At 44.9% G+C, this 15,132-nt stretch overlaps 1 protein-coding gene across 18 annotated transcripts in view; it reads right to left on the bottom strand.

Moving 5' to 3' along the window:
- Nucleotides 1–12,614, bottom strand: part of Prune2 (prune homolog 2) — a 268,296-nt gene extending 255,682 nt beyond the window's left edge. For 10 of the 18 annotated variants that reach the window (XM_006527144.3, XM_006527147.3, XM_006527152.3 and 7 more), the window contains exon 1: nt 11,990–12,611. In XM_006527144.3, the coding sequence (XP_006527207.1) occupies nt 11,990–12,025 (36 nt within the window). In that variant the 5' untranslated portion in view covers nt 12,026–12,611. Of the gene's footprint in view, nt 1–11,989 lie in introns of all 18 variants that reach the window. The other 8 variants (XR_386484.3, XR_386485.3, XM_006527149.3 and 5 more) reach the window with 3 other exon arrangements.
- Nucleotides 12,615–15,132: the final 2,518 nt, after the last annotated feature.

The following is a 15,132-nucleotide window of genomic DNA, read 5'->3' as shown; positions in this document are numbered from 1 at the left end:
TGATTTACCATCTACACGGCACAGGCTCTGTTTGGTTTCTCTTCCCAGCGAACACTCAGAAGAAAGAAGAGTCATCTCGAGTAAATTTCCTTGGACTAGGCAAAGCCATCTCGACATGGTGTTTGGACTTACACACTGTGTACCGGCCCTTCAATTAGACCATGGGATCTCAAGGAGACAGATAGGGATTTTCAGGGTTTTTACCCTTACAAGTTATAAAGCCTAGATTAATCTTGAACCTGACTTCCGTAAGCTAAAACTATTCATTAGTTCATCAATAAGGAACTTGTTGGGGAGGAGGGTTAGAATAGAGGAAAAAGAAAGAGTGAGCTAGAGAAAGAAAGGAAGGAAGGATTTGACCAGATCACACGCCTTTCCTGCAGCAGGGAAAGAGCTTTGATTGTAGACAATTAAACTTCTTTCCCACATAGAACTCTCAAGGAGATCAACAGAACTGGCATCTATATTGTCCCATGACAGGTGTATCAGATAAGCCCGCAGATTCTTCACAGCCCCTGTCTCTCGGGCACCTCTTCCCATTCTTGGTGACATTTGGTCTCCAGACCCTGTGGTACTCAGCATGCTTCTACCAATGACACATTCATTAATCTCACACTTGCTATTGCACATCAGAATCCGCCACGCTAAGCTCCAAAGCTCAGGGTGTGTATTCCTATGTGAGGACTTCCCTGTCACCTGGTCTCCTCCCGGAAAAGTGCCCTGTATTTTAATTCCATAATTCTTTTAAAAAATATTTTACATTTATTTATGTTTATTTTGTGAGTCTGAGAGTTTTTCCTGCATGGATATGTGTGAGGCATGCGCATGCCTGGTACCTGATGCCTGTGGAGGTCAGAAGGCACTGGATCCCCTGACACTGAGGTAATGGATGGTTCTGAACCACCATGTAAGTATCAGAAGTTGAACCTGGGTCCTCTGCAAGAGCAAAACGTGCTCTTAACTGCTGAGCCATCTCTCCAGCAACCACCATCATTCTCTTTTCTGCAGATGAGCCCAAGCTGCCATCTCACCAGGACCTTCAGACCATCTTTTGAAAGGATGGACCAACTTTTTGGCCTCACGGATGCTGGGAAATCAGAAAAGGCATCCATCACTTAGCTCTCCTACTAATGTCCTTGTTAAGGCTGTTATGTCCTTGGCCAAGGCTGTACTTCATCTCTCTGATCCCATTCTCATCTATGATACAAATATCAATAGCGATTATGAACTGAATACTATGTTCTGAATTACTAGCAATAACAGTATCCTTCAATGTTTTTAAGGGAATTGATTTTGGAACTCTGAGGCTACCAAAGGCTGTAGATGCTCAAGTCTCCTATATAATGAGAGAAAACCACCTAAGACCACAACCCTCCTGAGAGACCTTTGACATTGAAGAGTGACAAAGGAAAGGGATGTCATGTTCTTCAGTAGTGTAACCAATCAAAATTTGCCCATGCTCCAGTAATTGAGACCCCACCCATACAACCGTATTTAAATTCAGTTGATCCAATACACGTGGAAGCAAGAGTAAGATTTGTTGAGAAGGAGGGCTTCAGTGCATGAAGGAGTGAGGGTGAATTCAATAAGAGCCAGCTAAGACGCTGCCCTTTTCGCTATAGGCCTCTAGCCACCAACAAGGAAAGGCCAGCAAGGTTTCTCTGGTAGCCAAGGAGAGATAGAAGATGTTTCTTCAATTGGGGTAGGAAGCCAATCCAATCTACCTTACTACAAGCCAGGCAAGATTGAAATTCAGAAAATAGAGAGTTGAGAGACTGAGGGTGGCATTGGCTAGGAAAGGGCTTAATCGGGCCCTGAGCTGGACCTCCAGCACAGAAGACAAAACTCAGTAGACAATGATGTTCAGACAGTGACCCCTAGCCTCTGAAGAGAAGGGCCCAGGGAACTGCTATCCTGGGAGCAGCCAGGTGTGTGTGTTGTCCTCTTGGATATGCCCATAGGCTATCAGCAGCTGGACTGAATTGACCATCTGCCTTTCTGCATTCTTAGAGCCAGGTGCTGGCCTGGCCAGATGACCATGTCTGTGAAAACATGCCTGAAGAAGGCAGAGAATGTATGGTTTGGACGGGTTTCTGTTTCTGCCCTTTATGGGGGAAAAGGCAGGAAGTCCAACATGAACATTTCTCTATATGCAAAAGTCATTCATTAATTTATATAAGAAATGTTTTCACAGGGAAAATCTGGGCTTTATTAAATGAATAGGCTTCCTTTTAAAGAAGGTGGGTTCTTATAAGTCTTGATTTTTCAACTAAAGAAAAATGTGATTCCTAAATAGGGCTCCTTCATAAAAACCCTCCCAAATATTTGACAGACTGGCAAGAGTTTGCCCTGCATCCTTCTAAGGCTTTGCCTGAAGGCCGTTTCATGCACACGGTCTTGGCTATGTTCTCCTGGAGTCCAGAATCAAGTGAATTATTGCTTCAAGGTGGGAGTTGGGGTGAATACTCACATCTCAGGCATGCCAAGGACTCATGCCTCCCCACAGCTCATATTTATAGTACCATTACCCTCCGCACTAACTCATGATCACTTGTGATAAATACATTTCACACACCTACCTGCTTGACTCATGAGGCCTCACCGGACAGCAAAAGCTCATTCTCCATGCGACTGCTTCTTCCTTTTTCTCTCTTAGTCCTCTTAATAAAAATTATTTTTCTGAAATTGCTCATACATCATAACTTTCCTCTTAAATCATACACTAAGATTACAGATCTTTCCCCCTTGGTTACTACAATGGATGGATGGATGGATGGATGGATGGATGGATGGATGTCATCAGAGTTGGTATGTCACCCACAGGTTAGACTCATCCATAGAACTATTTACCTCACACTAGATGCAATGCACACACCAAAGGCCTAGGCTTACTTCTTTAAGATACTGTTTGATTGGCTTTTGTTTACACTGTACTTCCATCAGAGTCAATCAGCAACTTCTATCATCTACTCTGGAGAAAAGCAAACTCAGTTTTGTGGCAAAGAGCTTATTAAGGTGCTAGTGTATGTGATGGGAGCTGACTGCTGTGTGTCTTTACCAAACCCAGGCCTTGCCCTGAGCAATCTTGAGGTGTCTTCTCACAGACAGAAGACAGAACTTGCAGGATTCTCCTGTGAAAAGTTTAACAGTGGGTGTGATGGTTAGTTTGAATTTTCAACTTGACACAGTTTAGAATTACCCAGGAAAAGAGCCTCAATGAGGAATTGTCTAGATCAGTTGGCCTGTGCACAAGTGTATGCATGTTTTTCTTGATCATATTAATTGGAGTGGAAAGACCCATCCACTGTGGGGGACACCATTTCCTGGGCAAGGGAACTCTTTATGAGAGTGGGAAACTCAAGCCGGCCACTGGTATGCTCCTGACTATGAATGTCATGTGACTTAACACCATCAAGTTCCTGCCACCTTGACTTCCCCATGATGACGGACTGAAACCTGGAACTGTGAGCCAAATAAACCCTTCTCCCTTAAGTTGACTTCGTCAGTGCATTTTATCACAGCAAAAGGAAATGAAACTGAGACAGTCCCCAGTACGTTTCAGTAATCAATTTCAGCTGTCCGAAGGAAAGCTACCTCAGCTGAATTTCCCCATGCTGGACAGACTTTGGGCTGGCACAGGCTGCCAGAGAATTGAGCTTAGACAGGGGAATTGCTGGCCTTGAGACTCCTCCTGTGCTGGGTTTCAGGTTTTCTTCTAAGCTGCATCACTGCGCACACTTCACTTCCCCTGAATCTTTTTGTTCCCTCCTTTTCTCTTTCCTCCCTTCTGATTCCTTCTTTTGCTCACTCTCTCTTTTTTTTTTTACTCTGCATGCTGAGCACAGCCATTAGTTCTCCGTGGCACCACCATAGGAGCATGCTGGAAAGCCAATGCAGGATGGGCACAAGACAGCAGCCCAACTCTCCTTCATAGCTGTGCCCACTGCAGGTCACCACTCCTTACAGGCAGCCATCAAAGTAACCGCAACGTGCTCCCCAGGACAGTCAAAAACCCTGAGACCCTCTGCCTAACCAAATAGTGCTACCATGACCTTAGCACTATATATTGTTATTATATATTGTTTCCCATTTAAGCCTCTTACAATGCTTTTTTATTATTATACTTCATCAAATACCTACACTAGTTCCAGTTATACTAAAAACTAGTCATATTCTCTGTCCTCCAAAAAAACTTGCCAGTTACTTCTTCTCCTTTGGGCATGCAGTGAAGACCAACCTCACAGCTTATTGATCTGTTATATCTTTTCTCATTACAAACGTGCAATAGTGTTGCTTGATTGTTCAGTTGTCCAAGGCTTTTAATATAAAACCCACAGCACAGAGATGTGACCTTCCCTATCTCCGGGGCTTGATAGTGTTAAACAAAGCAAATTTTTTTTAGAGCTACAACAGATATTCTGGTTGAAATAAAGTGAGATAAGAATTGCCCCCATTTCTGTGACAGGGAGCAGGGTTGTCTGTGACACAGAACAGGGTTTCTCTTTGACAGTGAATAGGTTTTCTTGTCCACTCGTGGCCCTTGCCACCTTTCTGCTACCATGGATGGAGACCATGGCTTCATTTTGACATGTGCCCACCTGCTGTGGCTTTAGGAAGGGGATTCTCTTCTCCTTCTCACTTCCCAAACAGGAAACTCAAGACTCAAGAAGGCAAAGTACTCAAGATGGTGTGGCTGTTAGCTGGCAATGTCAGAGTCAGGATCAGGCATCTGGCTGCAGAACCCACATGCAGCGGCAATGCTGCAGTCAGGGCCAAGAAACGTGGATCAGAAGGCTGCCCCAGGTGCTTCCAAACCCAGAACTCATGAACTAGGAAAATCTAAGTTCCTATTCAGGGTAAGTAGCTTCTCCCATGGTTGCCTCACACTCATAGTTCAAGGTCTCAGATGCACAATTGTGTGTCCCTTGGTGTCCTCGGGGAGGTCAGCAGACACAGAGGATAAGAACACAAGCTTTGGATTCTGTCCATATCTATTTCAGCTACTGGTTTGAAGGACTCATCCAAGTTATCTTTAAAAAAAAAAAAAAAAGAAAGAAAGAAAGAAAGAAAGAAAGAAATAAATCTAGTTCTCAGATGTGAGCAAATGAATCCTTGCTAGACATAATCTATTGTTAACATACATTCAATCCCAGATATATTATCATAAATTATATTTATTATTATTCTTGTCAGGAGTTAAAAGAATAAACCAAATCATAATAAAGATACTTTTTATTTTAAAAGGAGTAAGAAAAATGAAAACTACAAAGGAAATTTTATTTCTAAAATAGTAAGCTTAGGAAATTAAATGTCATTGTGCTTGGCTCCAAAACATGGACTATTACATACACAAACATATACAGATTTTGCACATGAATACAAAGATGTCTAGACTTTTTCCATTATAAGGTCGTCAGCATTCCTGGGAAATTCAGGTCACATCCTGAGAGTTACATGAAGTAAGTGGATGGTCACTGTTATGCGCTGCTGCAGTCCCAGCGGCTGGGCAAGAACTCTGGTTCAGAACTCTTCATAAATTTGTTCCATGTATGATATGTGCAGTGCTAAGTATGGATGTCCCTGGCCCATCAAAAAAAAATGTTGTACCATTGCTCTTACTCTCTGGGATGTTGAAAGTCTTCCCAGCCGACCTCTCTGATGCTTTTAGTAATAATGTATGTGCACAGAGCAGGTTGGACCAGCTGGGATTGGGGGCCATCCAACTTTTACTCTCCAAACCACACTACAGAAGTCTGGATCTAACAATTCCATTATTCCTTCATTTACTGGTTGTGGCTCTACAAAGACTTGCCTTATATATGCCCCCTCTCCCCACGCTTTGGTTCTGTCAATATTTACGTATCCCAAGCACCTAGGGATAACAGCTAGCATTGTAAGGACATTTTGTGTTACCATGTGCAAAGCATTGCATAGCTCCCCACCTTCTGGCCAATGAACCCGGCATCTTGCAGACTGTTAACCAGTCCTGCTCCAGATTTAGACCTGAGAGCATTTAGACCATCCAGCTCTTAATTTTTATTGAGCCACTGAATTCTGACATGCCTTGACTGGGACTCTTGATTTATGGCTTCATTCATTCTAAAAAAAGACATATCCAAGCATCTAGCACCATGCCAGGCTATAGAAATACAATGGTGAGCAAAATTCATGTGGGGGCCCCACTCCCTACTCTTAGAACACTGGCATTAATCAAACATGCCCAATATAATGACAAACTGAGATAGAAGATTTAAAAGCATATTTTTTAAAGGCTGGTGTACAGTCAAGAAGAGGGCAGCGTAGGCAGGGAGGATTTCCTTTCTTCACCTCATTTGAAGAAGTGGCAGCTGCTATTTAAGCCAAAGGTAAAGGCAGAGGAGCCAGAAGAGGGTAATGGCATTGTTGTGCTAAGGATGTTATTCATACTCTAAGAGAGATGGAAAGTAACCACAAGATTTTAAGATGGAGAAATTGGTTGAGAGGCTACAGCAATGCTCAAGGTTTTAAGTGAGGAGGGGTGGAGGGTGGATAGAAGATGCTTTCAGCTCTGAGTGCCAGATCCATTTGAGGCTCCTTTGCAGCCTGAGAGCTATTGTAGAATCCCCGTATGCTGGTCATTGCAGTCAAGGGTGAAGGAGAGGCTGTTTCCAGATGCATAAACTGGATGACCCACAATGCCCTTCATTATCATAATGTCCTATAGCAGAAGAGCAGCTTGGGAGTGAGTGGAGGGGGGAGTCATCGCTCTAAGCTCCATGCTAAGAGCCATCTCATTTTGATTATACAAAAACAAAACAAAACAAAACAAAAACCAACAACAACAAAAAAAAAAAACCCACACACACACAAAGTAAATACCATTATATATTTCTCAGCTTTAAAGCTACCTCTGTAGGTCTAACTTTTCAGGGCAATATAGAGCTCCATTGGCTTCACTAAGTCTCTCAGGATGAATATTCTCCCTCCCTGGAGACCAAAGCCCAAAGGCCAAAGAAAGGATCTGGGGTGATGCCAGAGACTATGAATAGACTATTTTGGTATCTCAGATAGGGAAGCCACATGGCTGTGCAGACTGTGTACGGCACGAACCCAGAGGTGCTATGTATGTCAAGGTCTACAGGAATGCCACCACCTTCATAACCAGTCTAGCCTCTTCTCTGTTTTCTCCAAATGACTACAAACTCTGTGACTCCCCAGTCACCCTAGGAGCCAAGAAGAGTCAATGACCAAAGCCATGTCATATCCGTTGCCTATTGGCTCTCTCCTCTTTTACAGCTTTTGTTCAACCCCCCCCCCCATCCCATTCCCATTCTTTCCTGTTAAGATGGAACTCTGGAGAAGGGGGAATGCCAAGAAAGCATGAGCTTTCTTCACAAAGACACCATGCCTTGCAAGAGTGTCCCAGATTTGTGCTCCATACTCAAGAATAACAGCAATATCCACTCAAAGAAACAGTGCTTAGCGGCAAGCAGGCTACACCAAACCTGGCAGCTTTTTTTAGGTGACATAAAATATCCCCAAACCACAGACTGAAAAGTAGCCTGTCCATTGATCACATGTCCTCCAGGACCCAAGCTGCTGTGTAAATAGCAATGAGCAGCTCTTTTCTTTGAGACAGACCACTGCACTCTGACATCCGGTTGCTGGGAAAAGGTCTGGTCTGATTGTTTTTTAAAGGTCCTGAGGCTAAAGCAATTCTCAGCTGCTGGTCTGGATTATTCCACCATGAGAAATGGAGATGACTTTTTACCTAGTCAAGGGCTCATTTCTCACCAGCCCACAAGCAGATGATACTGCACTCACAGAATTGGTTTAGAAGCCTGAGTTTCCTGTTCATAAATGCTCCTAGCAGAAAGCAGTGACTCAAGCCGGGAATGGTAGAGTATGACTGTAAACCCAGAGGTAGAGAGGCAGAGTTTCAAAATCTCAAGGCTATCCTGGTCTACAAGAGACCCTGCCTCAAAAAACCAAAACAAGAAAACGATTCCTGAACTCCTGCTTGGCTTGTAGTGTGGTAGAAACCAATCCTGTGACCCCAGATCAGAATACTTAGAGCTCCATTATTGTTGCCCCTTACCACTGTGGTCCTTTCCCAAATACTTCTTAAAAATCTCTTTTCAGGGTTCTGAGAAATGGCTCCGTGGGTAAAGGATGACAAACTTCAGTTTGACCTCTGGGACCCACATAAGGATAGGAGAGGACTAACTCCCTCAAATTGTCCTCTGACCTCCACACATAGATGTGTGCGCATTTGTGAGCACGCCTGCGCACGGCGCTTCTTTCCAAGGCAGTTGTTCAGGAAGAGTTGAATCTGTGAATTCTTTGTTCCAGTGTTATACATCCCTGAGTATACACTAACAGTCAGCCTACACTGCATTTGTCTCCTCCAGAAGTCCCACTTCGGACATGAGTGTCTCAGCTGTCACTGCTGACGTGGCAGATGTGCCCCTGGTCTGCAGGCATGACGCCACATTCACTTTACAAACAGCATTCCTCAGATATCGGATGTGTCCTGTTTTTCTAGAAGCAGCAGATGACCCTCCAAGGCTGACTCATGACCCGGTGTGGGAGGTAACGGTCTCCACCCACCAGCAGCTGTGTAAATTGCATCAGCTCGTGGTATCTGGATGTACAGGAGGCTCAGCAACTGGTCTACTCAATATGGGCACTCTGGCTTCTTGCCAGCCAAATGCCATGGCTCTCTATTCACCCACAGGTTATCATCCCTCGGTTATAATTCTTCCCCCAAAGTTCATGATAACTTGAAGTTTACTTCCATGAATTAGTTCTTGACCTGAACACTCCTCTGAGAGGAGTTCTGCGAACCTGGGAACATTTCCCAAATCACAGGCAGGAAGCCCTTCTTCCTCACCTTCCCTCTTCAACCTCTCCTACACAGGAATAGTGTATGTAAGAAAGACATAAACATACAAACCGTTAACAGAACAGAAAGCCGGGTAGAACCTGAAGGGCTGATCTGAACTTCAGAACTGTTTCTGCCTCTGTTCCAAGTCTGCATGGACAGGTTGGGGAAGAGCCAGGGAATGCTGGCAAAGAGAAGAAAAATGTCTTCTCCCTTTCATTTCAATATCCAGCAGTGGCCATGGAGAACAGAAGAATAGCTGCGTTCTCATGGGATTTGGAAGGCATCTCCATCCACACAATAGTAGCTCCCTTTGGCTGCGGTTGCCCTTGGCTTGGTCCTTGCTCTCATCCTCTTACTGGACTCATCTCCTCCTTCTAGTTTAATATAGGGCCTGGAATGAAGACCGTCTCCTCTCAATAATGACAAACACCAAATGGTCTTAAGAGGGGAAAGCAGACAAATCTCTCCAGAGTGTTTTGTTTGTTGGTTTGGTTTATGGAGCCAGGGATGGGACTGAGCCCTCCCATGTTCTCTCCTTTGAAATCCTGTCTCACCAAGGTTTGCAGGCTATCTTGAACTCATTCTATAGCCCAGGCAGGCCTCACACTTGTGATTCTCCTGCCTCCAAGTTGCTAGTTTCTGGGATTGCAGGCCTAACCAGGCTCAGCACTCCAAAGTTTTGGTTCTTAGAGAATATAACTATGGCTCATAGCAAGGCCACTTCACAGTCTAAAGTCCTCATTGTCTCCTGAAAGTAGCCAGCCCATGTTTAGACCTCAAAAGGAACCTCAACTATTTTAAACCATTCAAAGATACAGCTACAATCTATCAAAATAAATAACAAAACAAGAGGAAAATCTGGCAATCAGGCGGCTTTAAGTATCATATAGATCAATCTATATTAACTTTGAATAGGAAACAGCTTATCTACAGTTCTGTTCTAATTACGAGTCTAACAAAAGTTAAGTACAAAAATCAGAACAGTAAATTTCTTTTCCTTACAATGCTTTCCAGAGCATTCCCAGAGCATGGAATTTTGGAAAGCCTACTATTTTACTATGAATAAACTTCTCAAAAACAAAAGGCATGTTGACAGACATATTTCACCAAGGAAAACACCACCTAAAGCGGTGGTTCTTCTCCTAACGCTGCAACCCTTTAATACAGCTCCTCATGTTGTTGTGGTCCTCAAACATAAAATGATCTCTGTTACTCCTTCATAATTGTAATTTTGCTTCTGGTATGAATTGCAATGTAGGTATCTGATATGCAGGATATCTAATATGCGACTCCCAAAGGGGTCACTACCTCTTATCGGTTGAGAACAACTTCTTCTTGAATATTGTATATTAAGCATGAATTTTATTACTGAAAACATTTATTAGGAGAAATGTGTGATGGCCAAAAGTGACCATACACATTTGTGGAGGCTGAGTGAGAAAAGTTAATTGTAATTTCTAGCCAGAAGTCTATTCTAAGAAAAGACCAATTTAGTTATAATTGTTCCTCTGGCTAATGCAGGAAGCTGGTAACAATTTCAAACAACCTCCGTTTTCCAGTTCTTTTTTTTTTTTTTTTTTAATGATGTAGAGCAATTGGTCGTCTAATGAAGGGACTCAGTAAATAAATTAGACATCACTTTCCGCTGATGATTCTGAAAGCGAATCTCCATTCCAGGAATTGTTCAGAAATGAGACTCACAGCGGACCACACAGTCTGAACATTACTGTTAGAAACCAAGACAACATATATGATGGACCATAGCCTCTGTCCCAGACTCTGCGTTCAAACTCAGTCACTATCCGCTGACACACAGGCACATCCCACAAGCTTCCAAGGTTGACTTCACGTTTCCAACATCTTTCTCCTATTCCTAGGTGAGCGGTGGGTGCTTATTTCAGTAAAGACACAAGGCCGAGACTGAGTTTCTGCAGTAAATGGCTTTCTTTTCTTTTTCCAGTGTATCTTAGTGAAACTTCTAAGGGGTCAAAACCCACAGAAGTGATCAGACACTTTCTCAAATCTGAAACTAATCCTCCCAAACACTGCTGGTTGCCAGACTGGAGGTCGGGATGGACTAAAGGTAGGAAACAAAGTATCAGTTTTAATCAACCTCAATGGCCTCTTTTTAAAAAGAAAGCGGAAAAGAAAGAAAAGATGTCTACACTTGATGCTCTGGTGGCCCTCCCTGCCCTTTGTTTTGCCCCGGTGACATCCTGCCTTTTATTGGAGGCACCACCTCAACAGATTTTAGTAGCTTCTTCTGTGAAGGTTTAAAGGAAACAGGCATCATACATTATGTATTTTCTTTTATGCCAAACCCATAAAAGTACTTTTGGTCTTCACAAAAGGTACACTTTCTAAATAAGCCCACCTTTTGTTTTTTAAGTGCCAAGACTGAAACATTTCCTTTATGGTCATTATTATTATTGCCATGCTAGAGAAAAGTGCCTCTCCTGTTCGGAATGGGTAGCAAATGTGGAAACACAATGAAATTGCAGTTTATTGTTTACATTTTCAGACAGAAAAATGCACAAGACCATCATGCGGGGCTCTTCCCTCAGCCCCATCAACCTCAAAATGAAGCCCCCTCAACCTTCAGCCTCTGCCACAGGGTGTGGAGAATACCCTGGAATGCCTCTAAGTTCAGCTCTGAGCAGGCTCTGAGAGTTGCCACCCTGATCCAGGCAGAGCCCTGGCCCTCACAAGGGCTTTGCCACTCCCAGCCTAAGTACTGTCCCAGGGCTAGGTTCTTCCTTTTCACACCTACAGGTCTTGCATCTGGGGAAAGCTGGACTTTTTTTCCTCCCGGAGGATCACCACCCTCCTTCACCCACTGTCTGAGCAACTCTCTCAGGACTGAGGCTCAGGAGACCAGTCACATCAGTTCAGACAGGCCTCACCACTCCACCTCTGCACCTTGCCTGACTGCGGAGGAAGATCGCTGATACTAGAGTTGCAGAGGTTCTTTGCTGGTGCAGCTCGCACACACAGATAAGTAATCCGCAAAGTTGTTTTCACCCTCCTCATCCTCCTCTACTGTGCATCCTCTCCTCCCGACTCCAGCGGCACACACCCACACTCAGACACACAGACACACGCACCCCTGCAGCTTCAATTTACCAGTTTAGATTTGGCGCGTTGCAAAAATTCTTCCATGTCTCTGCTAGGAACTGGGACCAGGGGTCCGGATGGAGAGCGCCGAGAGAGGAGAGCTGCGGTGGACTTGAGCGGGATCTCCAGAAAGTGGTCGCTTTGCGCAGGGACCAGCCGCTCCCTAGGCGGGCCGGCCGGGACTGAGCCCTCCTTGCTTCCTCTGGGCGGCTTGCCCAGCCCACGCCCCGCGGCAGCTCCAGCTCCGACTCTGTCCTAATAAGGAAAGTGGGTGTGCCGCCCGGGAGCCCAGGGACCGCCACCAGCCTGCTGGCACGCGCGCGCCTCGGGGGCCCTGACGCGGGGCAGCTGGTGGGGGTGGCGAGGGGCTCCTTGGCCAATCGCAGAGCCCCGCGGTGGCCTCCTGACGCGGTGCGCTGAAAGATGCTGCAACCATGGACAGCGCCCAGAAGTGCATGCCAAGTGCCAGGCAGGGTCTGCTGCAGTGACACTGCTGCAGGCCTCAAGGCAGCCAGCAGCCAGCAAGGAAAGGTGGGAAGAGGGGCACTGGCCCCAGGAGGAGGCCTTGTCCTCGGCCAGCGCCTCTCTGGCTGGCTGGCACTGTACTGAGTGCCCCAGTGGTCACTTAATGAGCTGGTCTGTTGCCCTGGCCCAGAATGCACTCAGGGAGAGTGGCTGGAGCTGGGAGGGAGAGAGGGAGGGATCAACCAAGGGAGGGCAATATTGCTGAGCTAAAAGCATGCGACCTTGATGGCTATTAACCAGAAGAGCTGGCTGGGAGGTTGTGTAGGCTGCAACTTTTCTCCCTACCCTACAAGCATACCCATCTAGCAACCGACATCCGCAGCTCAGCACAAAGTAGATTAGATGCCTTTGCGTCGGCCCTGCGGCTAATGGATAGCTATGTTCTCAGGCAGCCTCTGTATACTCTGGATATGTATGTTCAGGGAAAGCTGGGCAGCACAAGACGGTAGTTTCACAGACCAGCATCGTGAGCATCGCTGAGCTGATTAGAAATGTACTCTTGGCCCCCACCCACTAAACATGTGTCAGTTTCTACACCATTCTCAGATATGTCTATGTACACTCACATTTAAGAAGCACGGCAGCAAGCATCTACATCTGCAGCTATGAGAGTATTCTATACCAGGGAGGTCTGTGTACTTTTGTTATTCTTACTTAGGTTCTCAGACTCCTTTATTCACAGAGTGTTTGCACACTGCCTGTAAGAATCCCATTGCCTTCTCCTTAGCCCATAATGCCTGACTTAACACTTCATGCCTCAGCACAGAGGTGTTCTCTAGCCTGTCTCAGGGTCCTGTTCCTGTCCAACTAAATCAGCATCAAGCGATGTGAAAGCCACCGGATCAGCCTGGTGTCGGTGTGCTGCCCATGAAATGCAGCCATGAAGCTCCGATTTCTAATGAACTCCAGCACGTGTCTGGATCACTGACAAGGTAATGAAACAGAGATTTCTGGACCACATTTGCAATTTCAAATCTGCCTGTGTGTGCTTGAGGCTGTGTCGATCTACCAGTCTCCCAAGGTTTGCACAGGTTTGGCATCCAGGGGTCAAGCTTGTTGTTCACCGTGGCTCCCTGACAGATTCATTCATGGGTGGAATCACTGCCCTTTCTGCATTTTCTATTAGCAACTTGGGTTTTCTACTGTGCTATAAATTGCTTGAGTGCATGGTTATATCCTCTCACAAGCTGTGAGCTCCACAGAAACCTCACCTACCTCATTCAGAGCTGGGTCTCTAACACGACACGTGTTACGTGTTTATAGACCCTCAGCTAGACATAGGCTAATGGATAAACGTGTGTATGAGAAGAGTGGTTTTGTGCGTGTGGGGGGTGGTGGTGCACGTGTTGTTCTTTCTAACTCTGAGTCTCTGTTACTTTCTCACTCTTTGTATGCACTTATACATTTCTTAATCAAATCATTTTTCATTCAGAAAACCCTAAAGAGAAGAAACCATCGGAGTCGTCTGATGCAATTAGAGGGAAGCGGTGGGAGTCTAAAGCTCCAGGGTGAGTTCAGGTGATGAGCCGTGTGGAAGCGGTAGATCCTATCTGCTTTCTCTGCTGACTTAAAGAACTTAAAACCATACAGATAAAATAGTGCAGACAGTTTCACTAACACTATAGAGAAATAGCTAGAGAATTCTTTTAGCCTCTGGCTCCACTGGAGGATTTAGCGAATGTTGCATGGTACTGTTTTATGCCTCTGACCCTTTTCTTTATTCTTTTTCTCTCTTTTTCCTCCTTCTTTCTCTTTCTCTTTCTCTTTCTCTTTCTCTTTCTCTTTCTCTTTCTTTTTCTCTTTCTTTTTCTTTTGAGAAAGGACCCTGAGTTCGTGGTAATTCTTATTCCTTAGCCTCACAAGTACTATGATTGCAGATGGGGAATCTGGCTCTGACTTTTGGAGCACATTCTGGGTAGGATATTACACAGCCTAGAAGTAGCAAAACTTTCCCTGATGGTTTCAAATGTCAACATCTTTCTGCCCTTTTTTTTTTCTGCTAACAGTGACCCTTCAAGTGTCAATTTCCCTGCTCATAAAGTCTTTCCAAATTTGACCACCTCTACTATTTTACTGAGGCCAGGGCAAAAAATTCTCACAATCTCAGTGGCTTAAGACAATATAAATTCATTATCTTATAGTTCTGTAGGTTGGTGATCCAATACAAGTCTTGCTGGGCTAAAGCAACTTGTCAATATGGTTGTATTTCTCCTGGAGGCTCTAGGAAAAACTCCTGTTTTTTGTGTTTTTTTTTTCTTTTTCCGGCAATTAGAAGCTTCTGTATTCCTTGATGTGTGGCCCCCTTCATCGTTAAAACCAACAACATCTCATTTCTCTGATGACTCTCCAGCTTTCTCCATCCCTTTTCTATACTGAGACTGGGCCCAGGTTACTATGCATGCTAAGCAAGCATTCTGCTGCCAAGCTACATCTCCATCCTCTCAAAATATTTGATCGACACAGGGGTCTCACTAAGTTCTCCCGCCTGACCTTGAACTCACTCTGTAGCTAGGCAGACCTTGAATTTCCAGGCTTCCTTTCTGCCTCAGCCTCCTGAATATTTGGGATTATGAGCTGGTACAGGCAAGTGTTCCAGGGTATCAACCAGAGAAGACTACTTAAACTTG

The sequence above is a fragment of the Mus musculus genome, chromosome 19 (genome assembly GCF_000001635.26).
Source record: "Mus musculus strain C57BL/6J chromosome 19, GRCm38.p6 C57BL/6J".
NCBI lineage: Eukaryota > Metazoa > Chordata > Mammalia > Rodentia > Muridae > Mus > Mus musculus.
This window is presented reverse-complemented; position numbering and strand designations above follow the sequence as displayed.